Consider the following 25,614-nt stretch of genomic DNA (forward strand, 5'->3'; position numbering starts at 1 on the left):
TATACGTCTTGGGTTGGAAAAGACTCAAGGATCATGAAGCTCCAACTCCTCTGCTGCAGGCAGGGGCTGCCAACCTCCATATCTAATACCAGACCAGACTGCCCAGGGCCCCATCCAACCTGGCTTTGATGTGCTTGAGTGACGGGACAAGTGGAAGTCATGAGATTAGATGGGGACTCCTGCACACATCCCCCTTGTTGCTGCTTCTGTGTGAAATGCTAATGGGAGCTGATAGGACTTAGAAACAAAACAAACAGTGACAAAGACCCCAGAATGTGGGATCACTGAGAGCACGATGCACCACCTCTGCCAGCACCTCCAACAGCTTCTGCTGCAGCTCTGTCTGAACTTTCCCACCTATTTATTCCTCCCTTTCCCACCTACGTCCCTGTCTTTCTCCTTCTCACCTTCCTCTTGGCCAAACTAACCATCCACTGCAGTGGGAAGAAAAGGACACCCAGAGACCACAAGGTTCACGCTTCATCCCATTATTCATCACCAGGCAGCATCCCTCACCGCAAGCACTGCAGTCCTCTAATGAAGATCCCAGTCCAGATAAAGGCAGGCTCCCACTTTCTCAGGAACCCCTCCAAGGGACCCAAGGACCATTTTTCAGGCCATGATGCATTTTCCTGTTACAGCAATTCTGGAGTAAGCTGTTGGCACAACACCGCTCCAGCTGAGCACAAGCAACACTACATTTTGCACACAGCTGCCACTTGCTAGAGGTCAAGAGAGAGAAGAAAGGAGCACAGAGCAAAAACAGGAGGATTGCTGCCCCTCTCAAGCACCCATTGCTGGGCTCCTGCAGAGACAGGATGCTGGGCAACGTAATCTGTGGTCTGACTCAATTGGTAAGTTCCATGCATTTGCACTTGGCCTCATGAGGCACTGCCCCATCGATCACAGATTTATTAGTCTGGGGGAATCCAGAGGGCAAAGACATCTGTTAACAAAAGCCACTGAACAAGCTAACACACAAAATGCTTTCTCCCCTGTCTTTGGGGGGGCCAATCCAGTGACCTGAAAGACTACAGTAAGAGATTTAGAGCAGAGAATACTGAAGTCTCTCTCTTTTAAGGGGAAAAATGATAAGATCAGAGCCCTGCCCAGCCTCCACATGCCCAGTTAACGCGAACAGAGACCATCTGAAACAGCAGACAGTGACATGTCAGACTTATCAGTGTAAGGTCAGAGCTCAGCTTCCCAGAAACAAGAGTGCACTTGTTTCCATATCTGTCAGACAACGGGACGCTTTGTGCAAGTCAAAAAAATCATGTGTTTTTCTAATACTTGACATATGGAAGGGATTTTCTTCTTTTTGCCTGTAAGAGATTTCAATGGGTTCAGTGCAGTGCCGGAGGGAAACCAAATGAAGTCACAGGCTTCAGCAGCAGCTGAGTACCCAAAGCCGGTGTCCATCTGGAAAGAGGGAAGAAGCTTTGCTTGCAGGATTGATTTCATTTTACCTCTCAAGGGCTGAATGTTAAAGAAGTCAACCATCACAGCTATAATGTGGGTGCTGGGGTCTGTGTGTCATACAACAGTCCATTATAACCACAACAGTGCCACACTTAGCCAGCACTGAAGTGCATTAAGAACAGCATCCACACTAGTTTCATTTTGCATTGTGCCATTTATCATTCACTTCTTGCTGAAGAAGCAGGAACCCCAAGATGGCAGCAGACAAATGCAATAAAAGTGTTCATTCAGACCCGGCTGCCCTGCTAATAACCCTTGCAAACATGCACACTAATTCTCATCGACCTCAAGAAGAGAAGCAATGAAATGAGATATCCTTTTCAGATATCACTCAGCTAAAACCAACCCCAGCACATCCTGCTCAGCTTCAAGCTCTTGACCTTCCAGCACAGCACAGCTCACAGCAGTGTGGTTTGCTCAAGCTCTGCGGTGGTGTAAGCGGTTACAAGATAGGCTTGTTAAGCAAACCCTAAGCAAGACATAGCAGCAGCGTGTACTGAATTAGAGGAACCAGGAGGTGGTTTGCTTTTTCAGAGAGGCCAGCATAGCTGAACCAAAAAAAAAGAAAACAAGAAAGAAAACCAACACAAAATAGACCACAAGAGACAACAGCTAGCAAATGAAACAGCTTTGTGGTGAAACCAGCAGTCTGGGCAACTGGAGAAGTCAATGCATGCTCTTCCTCCACCGTTAACCCGCAGCGTTCAGCCTTGTGACAGGGCTGATGCCACCAGACTCTTGCACTACACCAAAAAAGCAACGCCCTAAGCATCATGACCAGAAGGGCTGCTTTCAGTCTGATTTCCAATCTAAGCCCTTCTGGGATCCTATGAATCTTTCTCCTGGGTAAAGAGGAGAGAAGCCCAGCTTCACGTGATCTCCCTTTGCTAAATATCCCACTGGTTTGACCCTGTTGAGAAGAGTTTTAGGACTTTGGGAATTCCAGTTGAGGAAGAAGGATTTCACACAGTTTGAGGTTAAAAGCACCACACTTCCATCCACATCACCTTTGTATCAACAGCTACTGCACATGGTCTCTACCCAGCACCCAAGAGACAAAGCAAAGACGTCAGAGTTACACTCCTTTAAGCATGAGCAGCCTTTGGCACATAGAAAGAAACTTGAATAACCGCACCTTTCATCTGAGAGTAGCAGGCCCTGAAACAAAGCTTTGGCTCTACAACTGGTCAGTGAGCTTCAGGAAAGCACACCAGTCAACCACTAGTGACTGAACCTTCAACAGGCAGAACGTTCCAAGTTGAGAAGACTTCAAACAAAGCTAAGTTTCACACTTTTTATTTTCCTTCCCCTCCCATAACTGTTCCTGAAAACGAGCCTCTTTTGACTGCAGCGAAGTCAATTGATTCTCAAGTGCTGGCTGATGTCATGTGCAAATATGCATGCTGCCAAATAAAGGCTCAGAACCACATGTCAAGGAGATGATAAATGATGGTTTCAGACCAGTTCATCATTTCTCCTCCACTAACAGCTCATTGTAGAGGTGGCATGAAGGGATGAACATTTTCAAGCTTGAGAAGAGCTACAAATATCAGTCACTAAAAAGCCCATTAAAACCTCCAGTCACAGACAAGCCCAGCTTCTCCTTGTACATCTCCAACTGTCACCTAGACCCTTGAAATCACACTTAGGAGCCCAGCAGTAGATCTCCTAGAAACAACTAGGAGGAGTTTGAGTCTGTATTCAAATACCACTAAAATCAAGATTTATAATTTTCAAGAGGAAGTCAAGACAGAAAGGCAGACAAATCCTAGTTCAACTACACAGTTGGACTACATGATCTGAGTGCTCTTCTCCAACCTTAATGATTCTATGATTCTACCCATGGCCACCGGTGAATAAACTCTTATTTTTAAGCTTTGCTCCTCTGTTTGTTTATTTTTTCAAGCAAGCCAATGAGTTAACAAAGAGCTCCCCAGTTCATAAGGACACAAGCGTTTCTGGTGTCCAAGTTGATCACCTCAGTGCTGAGGACATCAGGATCCCTACAGAGACCCCGCAAGCAGACAGGTTGTCTGTACAATGATGAGCTGGCAGACGTCTCAACTGTTTTGTGATTCACCCAAGACAAATGCCAGGAAAGCCACATCCTCACACAACTTTAAGTTCTTCTCCCCAAACCTCAAGGCTGCCAGAAACCAACCCACCTTTGCTCATCTGCTGCATGGCTTCATTTCACTCTCACCCCTATGACACTTGAGAGCATTGGGAAGTGCAGGACAGCAGAACACAAACAAGTCTTAAATCAGATGGCTGTGGGCTGCTATGCTTCTCCATCACAACAGGAAACCAAGGAAAAGAATGGGCTGTGCTCTGCTGGAATGTAGCCAGCTTGATCTTGTTTGCAGAACTAAGCAGAGGGCATTCCTACAGGCCAAGGATTTACTCTCATTACTTAGTTTGGTCCTGTTTGCACAGCAATGTTTCCCTCCCTGCCCAAATTTATTGGGATGAGAACTGAATTGCAGATGGCAGCTCAGGGAACTTGCAGCAAATGGCACAGCACAGCACTGCAACAGGAGAGTCTGCTAGCAGAGCCCAGCATCAGTGAGGCTGCAGCAGCTCTAGCCAAGCTCTGAGGTTAGCAGCATCTTGTATGAATATTTCACACACCCTTATACATTCTTACATCCAGATGCGCAGACCTTGGGGTCAGGAGGCAGAGCTGGTCTGGCAGCTACCCTGGCAGGTACTCTGGGTATTTGCTCCAATATTCATTGAGAAAACTCAACATCCGTTGAGAGAAGCTCACAAGAACAACCCCAAACCCATCATTATAACCCATCTTTGCTGTGAGCTCTTTAGCTTCAGCTAGCCTTTGCTGAAGAGGTGTCCTCTCACTGCCTTGGCTGCAGATCAGAATCTGGTCGCCTGCATTATTATTCTGGAGGGATTTCTTGGCTCCTCCATGCAACCAAGAAGTCTGGAGTGGCTGGCTATGGCTGGATCTCTCCTGTGACCTGATGGGGACTCAAAGCAGGCACATCTTAGAGGTCATTTCCAACCTCAATGATTCCAAAACTCTACAATTCTGTGAGTGGGGATGGGCTCATGGTTGGACCTGACGATCCTAGAGGTCTTTTCCAACCAAGACCAAAACTTGGTGGGAGAGTGGTCATAAAATCTATTCAGATGAGGCATCGTGGACATTCAGGAAAAATCCCACGTTAAACATCACTGAACTCCCGCAGTATGGAAATTTTGCAGTCATCTGAATGTTTTGCTGGATCCAAACTGCAGTTTCCTGAGAGCGTGGGACAGAGCGCACAGATTGGGCAGAGGAGAAGGTGTTTGCCCTGCTCCTAGAAGATACAGCCATCATAACTGGGACCAAACGCACATAAGATGTGAAAAAAACACAGCATCAGAAACAAAACCATGCTGTATTTTTCCTGGCAGACGTGGAAGAAGCCACAGCCCCAACCGTCAGAATAAATCCCCTCAACAACCGTCGCTGAGACAACGCACGCAAGGCCAGCAGTTTCCGTTTGTGGTGACTTCTCAATTCAACGGGACGACTTTGCAAACTGCAAAGAGCAATTGCCCTGCAGGGAAATAAGCTCTATCTGCCCCTTTCATGCAAAAGCCAGCCACGTGTTTCATTTATTAATAAACGGATTGGAAACTCCAAACGGGAAATTAATCTCAGGCTGTACCTGTTCTGGGATGATGTGGGGGTGAAGGACAGGACCCGGAGCTGTGTGCAGTTACTCTGTGCAGAAACTTGGCCAGACTCCCAGAACAGGAGGCATGAATGTGAACATCTGTATTAAAGGCAGAAAGATATTAATATGCAAAAGCATTCTAGTTTCCAAGCCTTCCTGTTCCAGAATTTCTAGCAGCCTCCCCTTCCAAATTAGGATGAACAGCTGCGATGTATTTGGCAAGCTAACCTCTGCCCTCAATTGAGAAGCTTTTTACATCACAAAATAAAGCATGTACACGTTTTAAAAACCAAAGGGGCCATTAAATCATCTAGCTCGACTTCTGTACAAGAAATGCCACTGAATGTCATCACCTTAGTTGAATACTGTGTTATTGGTAGGCATGGTTTCCAGATACGCTTTCCCAGAAGATATTCTGTGGTCTTGGAGACTGAGGATCCTAGACAGCAGTAAATTAAGGAGACACAGACTTTTGTAATCCACTTTTGCAAAGACTTGTTAGAGTCTATTCAAGCAAAAATCACGCCTGCTCATGCAAACAAAGATGGCTGTTACAAAACTGCTTCTGCAATATTTCCTGAGGTCACTGAGGACATGCAACTGCATTCAAAATTCAAATCACAAAGGTTGGAAAAGCCCTCCAAGGTCTCCCAAACCCAACCCCAACCCATCCCACCATGCCCGCTGGCCATGTTCCTCAGTGCCACATCTCCACAGTGCTGGAACACCTCCAGGAACTCCACCAGTTCCCCATTCCAATGCTTGACCCTCTCCCCAGAATTTCAGGCCAAGGAGTATGGGATGATGGTAATTTGCAAGACAGCATCGAAACCCCTAAAAAGCACTGAGAACGCAGCACCAGAATCTGCAAGCTCACCTCGAATAAATCCGCACACGACTGTAACACAGTGCAGTTACAACTTGCCTTCAGACGTGGTGAGATGTGCCTCATTTAGAGCTACATATATTACTTTTGAGGAGAGCTGCACACTCAACTGCCAGGAAACTTAATTTTCAGAGAAGTCAGCTCAAAAGAAAACAGCACACTGGGATTTTTCAGTACGACCTTCCAAAAAAAGTGCCAAGTTGTGGAAGCTTTCCAGGAAACCACAAGATCTTTTCCAAGGAGGCTTCCCAGATCCAGATTACGCGCTGGATGGGAGGTCGAAAAGCCACTGATGCTTTGGGTATAGAACCTGGAGTGGTTGGGTGTATGCCTACCCTGTGCTATTGGGTATAAACTGGGTTTATGGTCATGACCCAGGTGCCAAGCCAGAGAGAAGAGATTTCTTAGCCCCATTCATAGCTCCATTCTCCCCGCTCTTCCCAGATGTTCATTTTCTGCATCTGTACATATAAAATGAGATCAGGTATGGAAATAGTGCACAAGAATACCCCTGTCCTCAGCCTACCCTGCCTCCAAGTCGCTTATCAACAGCAGAGAGACAGCACTTTTATTAAAGGAGAGGTGAGAATATTGCCATAGCTCTCCTTTTTCTCATTCTACAGGCACTTCTCACCATTCATTAGCACACAACATGGCAGCAGCTCTTCAAAAGGAACTGCTTTGCTTGTTCCACTGGAAGTTTACTCTTCCCAAGCTTTTTCTTCTCAATTCTTCATTAATCTGTAACCAGAGGGATGAGGCTGAAGGACAGTGTGTGCTTTTTCGGGCAGAGAAATTAGTTGCAATAAACACTGGGCAGTCTCAGTTGAAGCCTTCTCACCTTAATCTTGGCAACATGCTGCAGCACAGCCCATCGAGCTGCAATGCACAGCACTGCCCACCATCCACACATCCATCACTGTGTCTTTCTTCCTGCTGGTGAAGCATTGCCTCCCTCGTGGAGCACTCAGACCCAAACACACACATACCATGGACATCAGTATTTGCCTTTAAGACAAGCTATAGGTGCAGGACACCACCATCCCTTTCTCTGCTCACGGCTTCACTGGAAGCTCAACCTCTTCAGCACTACAATCCCTTGACCTTCTTTATTCACTTCCCCAGAAGGCTGCTATCCCACAGCCATTTAAAACAAGCACAAAAGCAGAGCCAAAATCAATATGTAACGCACTGTCACCAGCAACCCCCAATGGGAATGTAGCCTTAGCTCCCATCAGCATTTCACACAGCAGCAGGAAGAAGGGGGAGGTGTGCAGGATCCCCATCTAATCCTACGACTTCCACTTGTCCCACCATTCAACACATCAAGGCCAGGTTGGATGGGGCCCTGGGCAGTGTGGGCTGGTATTAAATGTGGAGGTTGGCAGCCCCTGCCTGCAGCAGAGGAGTTGGAGCTTCATGAGCCTTGAGATCTCTTCCAACCTAAGCCATTCTGTGGTTCAGCACATGCTTACCAAGGGAAAATCCCACACAAGCTAATCCCACTCCTTTAATTTCCTCCGTTCCACTCATTCTTCACTTTGGTGCCAGGTTTCTTTCTCATCTGGTTAATTTTTGTGGTCATTTTGGACCCACGGGCATCCCTGATCAGATTTCACTGAAGTAATTTTATGAGTAATTTTATAAAGTTGTTTGTTTGGTTTTTTTTTCCCCTATGTGAGGTGAAAAAACAAAACCTCTTTTCTCAGCTAATACACAAACATTCAGCTACCCAGCAAGGACACACGGCAGAGTCTTTCTCCTTTCTATGCTCCGTCCTTGGATCTCTTCCAGGACACCTGGGAATCAGGGAACGGCACCGGGAGAAGAGACTTGATGATTGGCAGGCAAGGAAGTTCAAAGCCAAAAAATGAAGGAAATCACTTGAGCTCAACTGAAAGGCAGCAAAGTCATCCTTGCTTCCCTCTGAATAAGGATAAGACAGAGTCCTCTGGAAAAGAACCCTGATTTGTTGCCATCCCTGTTGAGATCAGATAGGGCTTCACACAGAACAGGCCAACCAGTCATCCTTCCATGATTCTACTAACATTTCACTTACAGCACTTGCTGTCTTCATGAGAAGGGACAAACTCTCCATGTAAATAGTGACACAGCAAATCAACCTATGATAGCTACAAACAACAAGGCTTATGCTGGCAGGAGTATCCTTCATTGTGCTGGCAGGAGTATCATTCCCATTGCCTCTTGTGAAAAAGGTATTTCCAGTTCAATTTCAAAAGCTTAAATCTAGCACTGGTGGCAGCTACACGGCTGAGAGGGAAAATATATTCAGTTCTTTTGGAAAGCAAGAAGAAAAATGATACTTCTTCCTGCTTTTAGAAAGCCTTCAGTAAATACTCTACCTTCCTCACTGCAAGTGCTGGAATTCCCCAGTCCTTTCACAGGTGTTGGATGGGAATAGTGAATTATTTGCTTATGCAAAGAAAAAGAGTCACAAAGAAAAGTAAAACATGCATTTAAGGGAATTGACGTGACATCAATTGGCCTCACCAGCTTCCATAGCAAAGCACAAGCCTGCTGAATCCCACAGCCTGATCAGGCACGGTGGTAAGGAGTCACTGGTTGGACTGGATGATCTTAGGGGTCTTTTCCATCCTTACTGATTCTATTGAGCATTAGCTCAAAAACAAAACACAAAGTGTGTGATTTCACCCAGTGCAACGCTCTTGCTGCTGTCTGAGGACACTTACAGGGACAGCTGAGGAAGTTCTCCCATACAAGGCAATGTGCTGGTTGAGCACCCAACCTCATCTCTCAGCTAGAATCCTTCCAACAGGTGAAGATTTTGCAAGATTGGCTGCACATCACCACCTCTAGACAGAAAGGGTATCAGAGAAAAGCCCTGGTAAAACCCAAACTGTACAGCCACCAGCTCTTGTTAGCAAAGCACATGGTTTGCTGCAAGAAGCCAGGTCTCAAAGATCCCCCTTCCCTATCTCTTCTCCCATATCTTCCCCCTGCCTTGCTGTCCCCTTTCTCCAGTTGCAGCTCCAGCTCAGTGCTGGCCATCCATAGCCTGGAACACATTTTGCAAGATTCTGTGCAGTAAAAACCTTCGACACCAATAAAGCATTATAAATCATAGGGCACGTTAATCACTCAATCTTACCCCTTAACCCAAAGTCAGACACACAGCCAATGGGTTCTGCAGACTCCCTCCCACCACCATTTTGTTTGCATGGGGACTAAGCCTGAGAATTAGCATTAGTGAAATACCCTCACCTGACAGCAGTGGTAGCACCAGGCAGCAAGTCAAACCCCATTGCTTTCCTGGGGCTTGGAATTTACCATCCTTCAAACAAGCATTACTGGAGTAGGAAACAACCTTTACAGGGAATTTACAGAAGCCACAATATCTGCAATCACTGGTGACTCCTTTACATTGAAGGGTGGTGTTGGGGAAAAATACAACCTAAATCCATTAAGGCTGGAACTGTATGCAATATATTCTGTTTACAGCGCAGCCCAGCAGACTGGGCTTTTGGTCAGTCATAAATATATCGGCTTTCTGGGCTTCATATCCATGGTATGAACAGATACAAGCGACAGTGGTCTTCTGCAGGTTTGACTTTCTAAGCAGTCAATGGCTTCAGCACTGTCTGAGGATACAGGACCCAACAGTAAGCAAGCTCAAGTGGGTTAAGAACAGTTTCTGAGTCCCAGCTACTATGAGTCTGTCATGCCAGAGTTCAAGGAGCATTTGGACAATGCTCTCAGACACAGGGTTTGAATTTAGGGTGGTCCTTTGTGGGGCCAGGGGTTGGACTCCATGATCCCTGTGGATCCCATCCTATTCAGAATCATCTGATACCTTAACAAGGGCACCTCTCAGCTCCATGCAGCCAACCAGGAGACTTCCATCTATCCAGACCAAAAGAAGTCTCACTCCTTCACAAAACATTTCCACTGCTGATGAAGTTTTTAACACATTTCAACAGCTGAATCCTACAACACTGCCAAGAAAACACATTAATGGTGTCCATGCTCCTGGGAGAGCTCTTGATGCCAGGAGAGCGGTGCCAAGAGAGGTTTGCATCTTTCCTGAGTACCTGGGTATCTCCCAGAGCACAGAGAAACTGATGTCATGGGGCTGATTTCAGTGGGGCTGAAACAGACAGTATAATTCCTACAAGACAATGCAACTGCAAAGAGGACAAAACCAAGGGAGTTCAGCAGAAGACCCTGCAATGTGGGCAGGGTGATACGGCCACGTGCAGCCAGGAGCACCCTGACCCCATCCCCCCCCAGCCCTGTGTCACATTACAGCCTTCCTGTATAATGAAAAGCTCAAAGGGGGTATTTAAAGGATGTTCAAGTGCTGAGAACAGGAGTGTTTTGGTTTTGACTGCAAGCATTGAAGAGAAACAATTAAAAAAAAAAAAAAAATCAATATGTAATCCAACAATTGGATTTTCTTGCATTTAGCCCATCACTCCAACATCATTTCATGTATTAATTCGTGGAGATTCAGCTCTGGATCACTGGCCGAATGCTACTGCAGAAACCACCATTCGATGCCTTAGGGACCAAAGCAGAATCAAACAGGCATGAAAGAGCATCTTTCATCAAGACATCACTCACATCTTTGGTCCTACAGTCATGAGCATTAACAAATTGAAATTGTACCCAAAAGGGCGAATCCACCTTTCCTCTAACAGCAGCTTTCAGCAAGGCAAGCAAGTTTTGTGACCTTTGGCCATCAGGGGATTAGCACTAAAGACACAGCAAAGTCTCAGCTCTAAAGCCCACAGATAGATCACACCAATGTGGCTCAGCTCATCTGCTCAGGTCATTTCACAACTCCTGCCAAGTAGGAATTACAAGAGTATTTCACTCTGAAATGAATTAATACACGGAGCGCAGACACAGCACAGCAATCCATTACGTCGACGGATCACAGCTCCACGTTCTTCTCGCAGCTTCATCATTTTACAAAAGAAACAAGAAAAAAAGAAAGCCATCAGAAGCCTCAGCTCAAAGACACATGATGTTTCTAAGCAGATGGACCATCCTCAATCATTACCATTTTATTTGAAGGGAATAAGGCTCAACAGCGAACACTCAATTCATTAGGAATGCTTTGATAACTAATTTATACTGTCTTGCAGCTACACAAGCAGCTCTCAATGCTTTGGAGGAGGGAGGCGTTGTAAGTATTTGATATTCCCCACATTGCCCATCCCACATCTGCACATTTCAGACACCTTGCATTGCTTTTCAGACAGCACTTTCAGTTGTCCATGAGCCATAACTCGACATCCTTACCTTTGTGCAACATATGCTAACCAGGACATCTGCACAAAGCAATTATTCTGTGCAACACTCTACGATTCTGCACACATGACTGGTCAGTGGACAAAACAGAGCTCTTGTGGCATTTTATAGCCCCCCAAAAACCCACGAAGCAGTCGTATGTTCAGCAAACCTGCACTGCAGTACCTCGGGTGGGACACACTGCATCAGGAGGCAACAGATGCATTGAGCTTCTGCTCTGAGTGCCAAAAAAACCTGGGTGATCGTCATGGAAACACCAGCACAGCTGAACATCCGAGGAGGAATCCAGAGAAAAACCGTGAAGAAAGCAGTCAAGGTGAACATGCCTTAATCTAAAGCACAGCACCTGAAGTCATTCTTCTTGCCATTTTGGCAACAGCCACAGCTCCTAAGTCTCTGATCAGCTTTCCCAGCACAGAGAGCAACACAGTGGGCTGCGCCTTCCTCCTCTCCCCTCCATCTGTTGATCCAGAAACCCGCATCAAACTCCAACCCTTCTCTCCATCAGCCCCAGCTCTTCTCTCCATCAGCTCACCACAGCAGTAGGTTACCAATCTGGGTCCTTACAGCCTTTAATAAATCCTCTTTCTGCAGTCCTTATCCTCAAGAGCTCCAAGGCACTGACCCTACCTGCTTCCAGCCTGTCTTCCCCCCAGGGTGAGCACAGCGTGCACAGATTCATCACTTTCTGAATACTTTTTAGGAAAGGCTTGGCAAAACCCCCTGATAACACATAGTGGATTTCCTGGCAAGCACGGGCAGCCAGCTTCTGTCTGCAAACCAAAGGTAAAAAGGAAAAAATAGAAGAAAATACACATAAGTTACCTCTGGCTGCTGCTTTAAGGACAGCAAGAAACGTGGAGATTTCTTAGGAGTTGGCTTTGAAGATCATTATGAGCCCCTTCCAATCCAGGATATTCTGTGATTGTACAAATCTTGAATATAAGGAGAAAGTGACCTCCAGTTTTGTCCCAGTTTTGTCCCTATCTTTCTTTCCCATTCCATCCTCAGCTGCCCAAAGGCTCCTTTTCCTGCACAGACAAAAGTTGTCCACCAGCCCTTGGATCTACTGGTCCACCCATGCCACATGCACATCAACTACTGAGACCTATCTTAAGCTACTGATTCTAATTTGCTTTTCACTAACATCCAGGATGAAAACTAGGTCCACCAATGGCCACTTTGGGACTTTCTGGTGTATCTTCAGTATCTTTATCAAGGATGTGCACAGTGGGATCAGTGCACCTTCAGCATTTTGTTGATGACACCAAGGGCTGTCACACAGCAGAAGGGAGGGATGGCATCCAGAGGGACCTGGGCAGGCTCCAAAAGTGGGCACTTGAGAACCAGTGAGGTTCCCCAAGGCTGAGTGTAGGGAGTTGGGGGTTGAGTTCCCTGCAGAAGGGAAGGTCCAGGGAGACCTCACTGCATCCTTCCAGTATTTGAGGGGAGCTTATAAGCAGGAGAGGGAGCAACTTTTGACATGGACAGATAGTGATAGGATAAGGGAGAATGGCTTTAAACCAAAGGAGGGGAAATTTAGGTCGGATGTTAGGAAGAAATTCTTTGACTCAGAGTGGTGAGTGCTGGCACTGCTGCCTAGAGAAGCTGTGGGTGCCTCATCCCTGGAGGCATTCAAAGCCAGGTTGGATGGGATCCTGGGCAGCCTGAGCTGATAGCCCTGCCCTCAGCAGGGGTGTTGGAACTGGATAATCTCCGAGGTCCTGTCCAACCTAAGCCACTATGATTCTATGATAAGAGGGCAAAAAACCTACTGACAGTCACTGATGCTGAGCTCACCTTATTTAATCTTTTTCTTTTTTTTTTTAACTCAACACCATGCACACAGCAGCTACACAAAGGAGAGCATCAGCAGCATCTGCTACACCGTCCTGAAAATGCACAAGAGCAAGCAGGAGGGAGGAAGGAATAATGAGCTCCAGCAACGTAATTATTCACCCAGATAATTAGTGCAACACAAAGAAAAAAGTGTTGGAGGGAGCACATCTGGCAGCTGTAACAAGGAAATGCCACCATCTGAATAAAACTCTGGAGGCCCATAATGTTGGGAAAGACACAAGGCACCTTTGTGTATGCAGGGGGGCTGGTCTGCCTGTTTATTGCAAGGAGTTCACGCATGGAGCACTTCAAAGGTTCTGAATAAAGCAGTAACAGCAAAGCATTAGAAGTTTTCAAGCCATTGCTGTAAGAGCTACTCAATCACCTCTAAAAAGGTCAGGCTACCCACGGGCCATTTATAACATTACCCAGAGCCTGGATCACAGAATCATAGAATGACAGAATGGCCTGGGTTGCAAAGGAGCTCAATGCTCATCCAGTTCCAGCCCCCTGCTGTGTGCAAGGTCCCAACCAGCAGCCCAGGCTGCCCAGAGCCACATCCAGCCTGGCCTTGAATGCCTGCAGGGATGGATGGGGCATCCACAGCCTCCTTGGGCAACCTGTGCCAGTGCATCACCTGCAGGAAACATATCTGTGACCCAAGGTAGCTGCAGTTCTTGATGGCATCAGCCCCCATGCCAGAAGCTGCTGAGATCCTGTCCTCAAATCCAACAGACAGCACCCAGAGCCATCGGGAAGCCCCTAAGCACATTCACAAGTATTGAGATAATGGAAGCATCCATGTTAGGATTAGAGGGAAATACTGGTGGTAGGGGGACAGCTGGACTGGGTGATCTTGGAGGTCTTTTCCAACTTTGGTGATTCTGTGACTCCATGCCCCCTGGGATTCATCATTCACCCAGTCTGGGTGAATAACAACTCATCACAGACCAGTTTGGCTTCTATGCCTCTGTTTGCCCAGTAACACAGTAAGAGTTAAGCCTGTAGAGGGACTTACATCACTTCACACTACAAGATAAACTTGGGATGTCACAATTACTAAATTCCAGTTAAGAACGCTGTGTTGGAGGAGTGGAGAGGGTGGAAGTTTGTAACAGAATCACAGAAACACTGAGGTTGGAAAAGACCTTCAAGATCACACATTGAATGATAGGATGAGAGGTGATGGCCACAAGTTGCATGGAGAGAGGTTCAGAACAGCCCCAGGAGGGTGCTCCTAACACTTCTCAATATTTCCCCCAGCAAACACATAGATATATATTTTTTAATTATTATTATTTTTTATGCTGGATTCTTAGTAAGTCCTGATTTTAGGACAGCAAAACCTTAATGCTATGTCCAAACTCCAACCCTGCAAATGGAACACTTCATTGGCCACCAAAGAAATCCACTCCTGCACTTGGACTTGCACCTCATTAGCTCCACTATATAGTTTCACTATCTTTTTCAGGTTCTTAATAAGGATGTGGTTTACTAGACACTCACTCTCACACCTTGAAGATTAGGGCATCTAGAAAGCACTGGGATTTCTGCCTATGTGGGATTTCATCACTAGCACTGCTCCTTTCACTCAGATGGGGCATCCACATAGAATGACAGAATGGCCTGGGTTGCAAAGGAGCACAGTGCTCATCCAGCTCCAAGCCCTGCTGTGTGCAGGTCGCCAACCAGCAGCCCAGGCTGCCCAGAGCCACATCCAGCCTGGCCTTGAATGCATCCAAAAGACCCCATTTAAGTGTGTTGTAAATGGCACTGAAGAACAGAAATCACAACAAAAAATCCTGTTTTTTCAGCTACCTGGGTCTGAAAGCTTCCTGGTGGTTTGGTGAGCGTGGTGGGGATGGGTTGATGATTGGACCAGATGATCGTAGTGATCTTTTCCGACCTTAATGAGTCTATGATCCAGGGATCTGGGGTTCATTCCCAGATGATGGACCTTCCTTTTACATGTACCCAACTAGGCCCTTACACTTGCCCATCCTTGGCAACTTGTGTACCAGGAAAAAGATGGCATATATGCTGAAACCAAGCTGCAGGGTGAATGAAAAAGACAAGAAAAGATCCCAGTGACATTTTGATCACCCGCTTGTAACCCAGAAGGGTTCATGGTTGGGGTGTATGGTTATCATTCACAGGGAAAGGGCTTTAAACTAAAAGAGGGGAGATTTAGGTCAGACATTAGGGAGAAATTCTTGCCAGAGGCAATGATGCCACAGCACTGCTGCACAGAGCTGTGGGTGCCCATCCCTGAAGGTGACAAGGCCATGGCTGGGCCCTGGGCAGCCTGAGCTGGTCCCTTCCAACCCAAACATTCTGATTCTAGGATAAGCCCATAGCCAGGCAGCACAGCCCTTTGCAATCAGCAGCAGTATTTTATCCCCTTTGACAGCAAATTAAACAGTATTGCAAAACACCCAAGACTTCAATATTTAGTAACCACAAAAACAAAACAAAACAAAACAAAAAACAGCCAGCCAATGGATGTAGCTACTTCTATTATCTGCATAGATCAAAAATTATCATGGCAATTTTCTCCCACAGAATCTCTCCCTAGTCCTGCCTAGGATGATTTCCCTGGCGTGATATTTGCTGCGTGGAAATAACATGGCTCTGGAATCAATAGAAGCACAAAATCAGCTGATAGATCTGACTCCACATTTACGTAATGCAATCCATCAACAATTCCCACGTGGACACTGACCCTGCAGGAGCTCTGCATGGATGATCAAAGATGTTAAAAGATACTCTGGAAGCAAGAGCTGCTCTGGCACTGCAGTGCCCAGCACAGGGTCATCTCGGGTGAAGCAGACAGGCTGCTTATGGAGCATTGTGTTTATAGAGTTCAATTAGCAGTGCTGCCCCGTGTTTAATTGCTGGCAATTCATCAAAAGGATCGCATTGTCTGCAAGCTACCTTGCTGCTGTCTGAACTTTAGAACTTTAAAAGGGTGCCTGGCAGCCACAAGCCAAAGCTGATGTGTCCAGATCTTCCCCAACAACCATAAATGGGGATCATGCTAATAAAGCTAAAGCCACGCAATGGATTATGGAATTTTGCAGCTGATGAACTTTATTGCAATTGATGAAAATTAATTCAGAAAGGAGGCCATGTGCACAAGTGTGTGCCTTAAGCCCCTCTCCTCCGTTCCCAAAGGGTCAGGTGAAGGCAAAAGACCACCACAATTCCGGCAAAAAAAAACAAACAACTTGGCATTCAAGCATACAATTTACATTTTCATGTAAATTTTTAAGTGTAGTAGAAAACCTGATCTGCATAAATGTGAGTGAAGGGGAGCAGAATCCCTAAGAACTCTGGCTGCTCAGCAGCAACACAAGTAGAAAATAAACATTCAGGGTCACACACAGCAGATTTGAAGGATGCTCTATGCAAGGTCGGTTCATAGGTGGGGGAAGGCTCTAGAAAGCCCTATCTCCTAAATAGCATGCAGAGAGCCTTTCTGTAGCCTACACAGCAGTAAAGATTGTATGAATACGTGCCCTTCCTAGAGGTAACTCTAGGTTTTTCATTATGCTACAACTGGCTCTACGCTGGGTTTGCAGTGATTGAGTTGCGATAGCAATGGGTACAGGGCAATAGAAGAGCTTTGTGCCATGCCTTTGTGTAAAGCCTTCATGTAAAGGTTACAATGTGGTATTTTCTGAATCTGGGAACAGATTCTTTGTACCCTCATACCTTGGTTCTCCATAGCCTGTAGATCACAGAATCATAGAATGGCCTGGGTTGGAAGGAACCTCAAGGATCATGAAGCTCCAACCCCCCCACTGCAAGCAGTGCCACCAACCTCCACATTTCATAGCAGCCCAGGCTGCCCATCCAACCTGGCCCTGAACACCTCCAAAGACATGTAAATAATTAAGACATTCTTCTCTTGCTCCCAAAAGAACTACGTTTACTCCTTTTGGGCACTAAAGTGGAAATTGAGACACACGCATACCTCAAAACAGACTCGAGAACCTGGACATATTTTTAAGCCCAGCTTCGAACACGAGTCCTTCTCCAGCACCAGAAAAACAAACGTAATTCTAAGCCAAATTGCCACTGATATTTTCTGGTTAAAAATGAAGTCGGCGCAAGCAGCCAGATTTCAATGAAAAATAAAAGTCGATTGCAGGCTTTCTTCCGTGGATTTTTAGCCTGGAAACACAATGTTCTGGTTCATAAGACATAAGGAATATGGCATTTTGAGTATTTAAATTAGTATGTGCATGCATGCCAAGACATTACAACTCACTGCTTTCCTGACCAAATCTTAGAAACACAACTACACCCTTCAGTGTGGATGCGCCTGAGCATTTGCTCAAAGGAAACTTCAGCAGAAAAGCCATTGCTGAGAATCATAGAATCATAGAATCACCAAGGTTGGAAAAGACCTAAAAGCTCATCCAGTCCAACCGTTCACCTATTCCCAACAGCTCCCACTAAACCATGTCCCTCAACACAACATCCAGCCTTTCCTTGAACACCCCCAGGCTCGGTGATTCCACCACCTCCCTGGGCATCCATTGCAGTGCCTGACCACCCTTTCTGAGAAGTAATACTTCCTCATGTCCAGCCTGAATCTCCCCTGCCGTAGCTTGAAGCCATTCCCTCTGCTCCTATCACTGATGACACGAGAGAAGAGGCCGACCCCCAGCTCACTACAACCTCCCTTCAGGAAGTTATAGAGAGCAATAAGGTCTCCCCTGAGCCTCCTCTTCTCCAGGCTGAACGTTCCCAGCTCCTTCAGCCTCTCCTCATATGGCCTGTGTTCCAATACCAAGAGAGGAGAAAAACCAGCCCAAACATTTCTGCTTTACAAAAGGAAATCTGTTCTGTGGTGCACAAATACAAGCCATGAGCTCCCAGTCCAGCTGCACCGTCTGCAATCGATGCAATTCAGAACCAGGAACACTCTGGCATGGGATCTCTTGCACCCATGTGTTTTTCCCTCAGCCTCTTCTGCAGAGGAGAAGTACTCCATTGCCTGAAAGATTTCTGCTCATTGACTTAGAAGTGAAACAGCAGCTGACTGTCACTGGAGCAAAATTGAATCCTCAAAAAGCAACAAAAGGATCCCCAGGGACCACTGCCAGAACAAGCAAGATTTAAGCTGTGTTTGTGACTTCTTTTCCTTCTTTATGTAATATGCACACACATCGGGAAAAAAAAAGAATACCAGACAACACAAGAGCACAGAAGAACACAACAACCATTACCCAGAAGATGGGATGTGACAGCTCTGACAGCAGTTTGTTTCAGAATCCTTCCCACAGATTTATCAGGTCTTATGGGGACTCATCTCAAACAACCAGGGAGTCTGGCCTTGACTGCCTGGATTCCCTCTGCCAGAACTCTTCACAACAGCATTTATTCAGGGGAGTGAAGTCACCTCTAACAGCCCCCTGGTCCATCCCCAGTTAGTTCTCATTGTCCACACACACAGAGCCCAGAGACTACACAGAGATGCAGCCTCCACAAACTGGCAGAACAAGAACATCTACAATAGAAAAGCAAGTTAAAAACAGGATTCTCCCCAGCACCAATAGGAAAATATGGATAGATTTAGCCAAACCCACAACACTCAACCCCTTTGAGCACCACCATCAGATACCCACAGTCTTAATCCCATTGAGCATCACAATCAGATACTTAAAACCTCAACTGCTTTTGAGCACCACAACCAGATGCCCGCAGCCTCAACTCCACTGAGCATCACAGACACCCACAGTCTCAACCCCACTGAGCACCACCACCAGCTATCCGGAGTCTTAATCCCACTGAGCATCACAGATACCTAAAACCTCAACTGCTTTTGAGCACCACAACCAGATGCCACAGCCTCAATCCCACTGAGCACCACGAACAGATGCCTAATGCCTCAACCCCATTGAGCACCACAACCAGCTACCCACAGCCTCAACCTCTTTGAGCATCACAAACAAATACGTAAAGCCTCAACTCCTTTTGAGCACAACCAGATGCCCACAGCCTCAACTCCACTGAGCATCACAAGCACCCACAGTCTTAACCCCATTGAGCACCACAACCAGATGCCACGGTCTCAACCCCACTGAGCACCACCACCAGCTACCCAGAGTCTTAATCCCACTGAGCATCACAGATACCTAAAACCTCAACTGCTTTTGAGCACCACAACCAGATACCTCAGTCTCAATCCCATTGAGCACCACAACCAGATACCTAAAGCCTCAAACCCACCGAGCACCACAACCAGTTCCCCACGTCCATCTGCCACATCAGCTCTATGGTAATGACTTCTCCCAGACCTGCAGCCACAGAACCACGGATCTCCACAATCTCTCCAAGCCAACAAAACCCAAGCACCCAGCACTTTCTGCCCATGTTCTCCTCTGGCTCCCAGGCTTCTGGCTGGGGTTCTCACCCACCTTGGTAGTGTCATCATGTGACCGCTGGTACCGTTTCCATCGGCAGCCGTAGATCCCGGTCAGGCATGATAAGCATAGCTGTGGCTCGTAGTACTGCAGTGGTTGGTGTTTAACCATGCTCCTGCCAGCCCCTCAGGAGCGACGTATCAGAAAGCCATCAGGTCCTGGGAGAGCCCTTCAGCAAGAGGAAGGAAAAAGAAAAAAAAAAGGGGGGAGAAAAGGAAATTAAGTTCCAAGGGATATTTCAATACTTCAACAAGCAATTTAATAATTAACCATGCCCTCTGGTTACCGAGAGAGAAGGAATGATAATCAGATCTATTCCCAGCCCAGCCAGTATCTCCAGCTTGTTACTCTACAAATCTGAGAAGTTTAATTAGTTTGCAAGATTTGTTTCCTTATGCTGCTTCTCCTACATCTCCAAAAGAGAATGCATTCCTACGAGTTATCAGTAAGGAAAGCCACATGAGGACAAGAACAGCCGACTTGCTGCCCAGATGAGGTCTCTATACGTGACTGAAAAGTAAAGAGCCTTGCCCGCCACAAGCACAACCTTAAAATTGGTTCAGAGTTCAACCTCTGTGAGGCTGAAACCCAGACAAGGTACAATCAGTTCATCACAAGCATCCTATGGAGCCTGCAAAACAGTCCCAGATGAGGTGCTGACACTTCTGTGTGTGCAAAAAAGGCAGACAGCACCTTCCACCTCTGTACAAAACATATCAGCAAGCACTCACACGGATGCAGCTTTCACCCAATCTCCTTTCCATCAAACACTCCCCAAAAAACCAACCTGTTCTATTTGCCATTGGAGCACCAAGGCAACCAAGGGTTTTCCAGGTTGCTCGTGCACTGCTGCACACCTGCAACCCCACACATTGCTGCTGCCTACATAATTCATGCTGTGTGAATGATGCTCATCAGCCACTGAGCTTGCAAAGTGTTCAGCTGCCGGTCCAGAGCATGCAAAGTTGTGTTCGTGGAATGCGTGCAAATCTCACCCTCTTGGACAGCCATTTCCTTGCATGCAACATCCCCAGCACCCACATCTTGCAAAAAGCTGCCTCGGCTCAGGGTAGCAACATCCTCAATGGCATCAAGTTGGATATAAGGAACAAATTATTCTCAGAAAGAGCAGTCAGGCTCTTTCAGTCAGAAATGGACTGCCCAGGGAGGTGGGGGGGATCGCTGTCCCTGGAGGCTTTTAGGAACCGTGGGGATGAGGGACACAATCAGTGGGCATGGTGGGGGTGGGCTGGGCTTGGGGATCTTAGAGGTCTTTTCCAACCTTCATGATTCTATGCATCAGTGGCTGCCTCAACACATGACATGATTTAAAGATGTATCCTAGCCATCTAGGAACCTTCCATTGCCTTGTCATATGGAGGGAAGCCTCTAAGAACTGGGCTGACGTGACTTTTCATCACAGCCAATGCACAGGGCGCACAGGTCGTGTGTGTTGTGAACACTGTGGCAGGTTAGACACTGCAACAAGGGTACAGACAGCTCAGCCTTTCCAGCTTTTGATTTTCATGCAGACAGCCTAAGGCAGCCTTGTCCTGGCTTTCACCACCAAGCACTGAGCATCCTGCAGACAGACAGACCTCGCTGGTTGGATGCTGCCCACCAGACCATTACTGTTGTGCCTGCAGAATTCAGAATCTGTAGCTCTTCTGCCTCTTATTCTGTCAAAACATAACTTTGCCCTGTCAGGACATGTCTCTCTAAGGCACTTAAGCACAGCTCAGGGATCCATGCAGAGGATTTGCTGTCTGGAGTCAACCTACATCTCCATCCCCTGGGGATGGACACACAGGACAGAGGTAGAAACACATCCAGTCTGAAACAAGAGCTCTTTGCTAGTCAGAACACCTCTGTGCTCTGCCCAAGGCTCTGTGCCACCTCCGTGCTTGAGGTCACCTCCCCACCTGCACTCCATTTTTTTTCTCACGTTATTTATAAAACTCAGCATTAGGCACAGCACAAGTTGCTTCTTATCTCCCCTCCTTCAGCTTTTGTCTGCTTCGGTTTGTCCCTGCAATGCGAGTTTCCCAGGCTGCCATCCCTACACACCGCAGGCAGAAACAGCTGTCAGATGGAATAGGACAGAAATGCTGAAGACACACAGAGTTCAGTTCTATTTCAGAGACTTCAAAAAAGCCACGATCTGCACCTTGAAGTTCCAGAACAACAAATAATTACATGAGGACATGGAATACAAAATTCATGCATAGCTATTAACAACCCTACCATCAAGACACATATTACTGCCTGAAAACCTAGCAGAGCACAGCTGTTGCTATTAGAAAGCCTACATGAACTCAGTTCCAAAGGACATCCTCCACAATTTCCACTCCTTTCTGCTTTAGCTGTGTGAGATGAGAACAGAGCATCTCTGTCTTTAAAAGCTTTAACCAGGTGTTTTATTTGCTAGCTTACAGGAATTGCAAGGCAATCTCAACCAGAAGTGCTGCACTTGAGCTTTTCAGCAGTCCACTTTTCTGGGAAGCCACTGCCTCTTCAAGTCACAGAAACATTTAGGTTGAAGAAGACTGCTGTCATCTAGTCCAACCATCAACCCACCAAACCCATCTCCTCCAGCCCAGACACCTGGAAAAATGACACCACACAACACTGCCAAAGCTGGTAAATTCTGATTTTTCAAGCAGAAATCCAATTCATCCGAAGAACCAAGAGCTTGGGAACGGAGGCTGCCCTTCAGCAATAATAAATCTCATGTGTTATGCAAGTCTTGGATCCACCATTCCTTTAGGGATGCCGAAGCTAGAGTGTTTATCATTAAGTCCCTACGTGAAGCTTCATCTGCTTTATAATGCAAAAGTTTAGAGATAGGAGACACAGTCAGCATCATTATAGCCTGATGGAGACGTACCAGGGGCTTCCAGAGATCAGAGCTATATCACACACTCCTATGTACCGAAAGAGCTGCCAATCTAAATGGGTGACAACATGGGAAAGAACGAAGTTGAAGCAAGAAAAGATGATGACAGTCAGTGCTGCTGTTTGACAGGGCCATGACCAAGGAGTAACACAAAATGAGGGAGCAGTCATACCCTCCCAGAGAAAGATGTCAAGCAGTTCAGCTCATAAGAAACCACTGATGAGGCTGGGGAGGGAGTTTGAACAGGGATCACATGTCAGCATGTACAGGAAGGACTTTGCTGCCAGGGCTTCCACCAGTATCCCCAGATCAACCAGTTCAAGATACAAACACATCCCACCTTCTCACAGCAGCATGACCAGCAAAGCTACCTGTTAAGGCATGAATTTTCACCACAGTAAGCTGCACATCCACAGTTGATGGGATGCACCAAAGCATTTTCAAGTAGCATTGCTTCAACAAGGTACAAGTGTATTTTATGAGTGGAGAGGGACCAAAAATCAACTCTTCTTTCTAAAGAAAAGTCCCTCCAGGAACACCAACAGCCTGGGTAATGCAAGGAGTTCAAGTTTATTGCCCAGTTCTGAAGAATCTCCCCCAGTCTCCATCAGCAGTACTTGATTCAGCATCTCCAGACTCCTGTCTCAGCACAGAGGGCCTGAGTGCCCTCCAAGTGCAAAAAGGCAGCCAAAAAGCACATCTGTCAATCATTACCAGAAGGCAGATGGAGGTTTTATAAAGCAGCAAAATCCACCAAAAACAACCAAGAAGGTCAAAATATTTTGCTTGGAAGGGATTGGAAAAGGAAAATACAGATGAGAAGGGTCCATAGCCCATCAAGTGAAGCTCTTGCCCTTGTCCTCTTGCTGAACCACAGCATGGGCAGATGTTATGGGAGCCCTTAGATTTAGGATGCTTCTCCATCCATTTCAGGCTGCCCTCCATAGGCTAGGTCAGGAGGAGCAACAACTCCAACATGAGTTCAGAAAAAGCCATGCCTAAATGCACAACATGCCCTGAATCACACAAGGCACGACCTGCAAGCCTAAAATCATTCCCTCTACTTCATGAATGCCATTAGAAGGGCATTCATGCACAGAAAGGACAGGAAAAGAGGAAATGCAGCACCCATCCTCCCTGCCACACATACAAACCTCTGAGCAGTAGAAGAGGCTGAGGCACAGCACAATGCTGCTCATAAAACCACACCAACAGAACTGCCACAGGGATGCCATCTGTCCAGAGATCTTTGCTTGGCTGAGATCACGGGCTGAATACTTACTTCTGCTTCCAGGAATGGATTTAATAAAGAGAAACAGAAAGTCCATACTAAACAATCACTGTTCCCATGACATCTACTGCTTTGAGGTGGAGAAAGCAGGCTATGAATGATTCAAACCTCTGCTGGTTAGCATTACACACAGAAATGAAAACAGGAAGCAAGACAACATACATTAATTATTCAAATCCAGTCAACACCAGAAGGGGGGAAAGAAATTAAAAAACAAACCCACACAACCCATCAACCTTGATTTTAAAAATGCATTGCCTGCCACTGGCTGCAAACATGGTAGGTCTGAACAACCAGATTTGCCAGCTAGCTTGTCCAAAAAGCAGGGAGCAGAGAAGAGTCCATCTGCAAATGCAGTGGGATCATCATCTGAAAGCTCCAGGATGCTCAGTTAGCACACACGCTGCATTCCTGAGATACTGGACTGTAGGTACCTGTTTCAGTCTGCCACACATTATTCCTTTCCAAATAGCTTTTGGAACCAAAAAAAAAAAAAAAAAAGCAAGAGAGAATTGAATTGAAGTTGCAGCTTTAAAAGGGAATTAAAAGGGAAGCTCTCTGGGGAGATCTGGCCTAAAAAATTTGGATTTTTTTGTCCACACGAGTTAACTCCTCCATCCCTGTAGCCTTACAGAACCATGGGCTAGGGGGAGAACAGAGCAGGTGGGATCAACCATTAAACCATGACTATTCAATCTCAGTGTTATTTTAGAAACACGAAGAGCAACAACACAAATGCTTAAGTGCATTGGGCAAATATAACACAAAGGAAGCCAGTGAATGCCAGGTTTGACAGCAGCCCACCCTCCCACAAGGCTTGGTACAGCCCAAGTCCTCCCTTGCAATGCCCATTCGGTTTTTATCTACCAACCCAGTTTCACACAGGTCACTCTGATCTCATTCAACAACTCAGGACAAAGCTTTTAATAGTCCTGAGATGAGCAGCTTGCTGCACATCCAGCAGCACCATGAGCAATACTGCTCTGAACAGCTGTGGGGTCAGCCAGGATTTAACAGTGATTTAAATGATGTTAATGGGAGCCTGACAAAAGTATATATAGTATAGATGTGGCACTGAGGGACATGATTTAATGGAGAATATTGGTGATAGGGGGATGGTTGGACTAGATGGTCTTAGAGGTCTTTTCCAACGTTGGTGATTCTATCATTCTGTGATGTTTTGATGGATGTTTAAGAGTCCTCAAGTCAAGAGGGAGGATGGAGTGGGCTCAGCCAGTCAGGGAGAGGAGGACAGCTGTGGTCTGCATCCCCACCCATCAAGGTACAGGTGGAAGGACCTAGCCAATGCAAAATGCAGTCACTGTTGGGTTTGAAAAGAGGAAACGTGGGAGGCAATAGCTTTGGAGAAGCAGATTTGCTGGGGAGGTGATGAGGATAGAAGAGAAATGCCATTGCCATCACAGTCATACCTTCATGTGACTCCCATGTATTTAGTGTTGGCATCACAGCAATGTGACAATGAGATCCAAGCACACAAAGTGCAATCTCCCAAACATCAGGCCCAAGTAAACTTAGAATCACAGAATCCTCACATTTGGAAGGGACCATTAAAGGCCATCCAGTCCAACTCCCCTGCAATGGACAGGGATATCCCCCACACTGTGCAGACAGATGCAGAAAATACAAACTCTGCTCCTGTTTGAGATTTTTTTCTGGTTTGTTTTTCACCAACCCATTTTAAAAGAGCTTTGGCAGATTCCGCTGCTTTCTACATTAAAGATAATGCTTTTCCTCTCATTTGTGACTCACAGGATCACTGTTTGTCAAGATTCTCTGTCAAATTTCAA

The 25,614-nt window shown here is 46.4% G+C and overlaps 1 protein-coding gene across 5 annotated transcripts in view; it reads right to left on the minus strand.

Annotated features, from left to right (window-relative positions):
• LOC122188565 (glycerophosphodiester phosphodiesterase domain-containing protein 5) overlaps positions 1-25,614 on the minus strand; it is a 166,137-nt gene that overhangs the window by 77,349 nt on the left and 63,174 nt on the right. For all 5 annotated transcript variants that reach the window (XM_042886971.1, XM_042886967.1, XM_042886968.1 and 2 more), the window contains one exon: positions 19,614-19,788. In XM_042886971.1, the coding sequence (XP_042742905.1) occupies positions 19,614-19,730 (117 nt within the window). In that variant the 5' untranslated portion in view covers positions 19,731-19,788. The remainder of the gene's footprint in view (positions 1-19,613; positions 19,789-25,614) is intronic.

This window comes from Lagopus leucura, unplaced genomic scaffold (assembly GCF_019238085.1).
Source record: "Lagopus leucura isolate 7727_CA_CO unplaced genomic scaffold, USGS_WTPT01 Super-Scaffold_100067, whole genome shotgun sequence".
In the NCBI taxonomy this organism is placed as follows: Eukaryota; Metazoa; Chordata; class Aves; order Galliformes; family Phasianidae; genus Lagopus; species Lagopus leucura.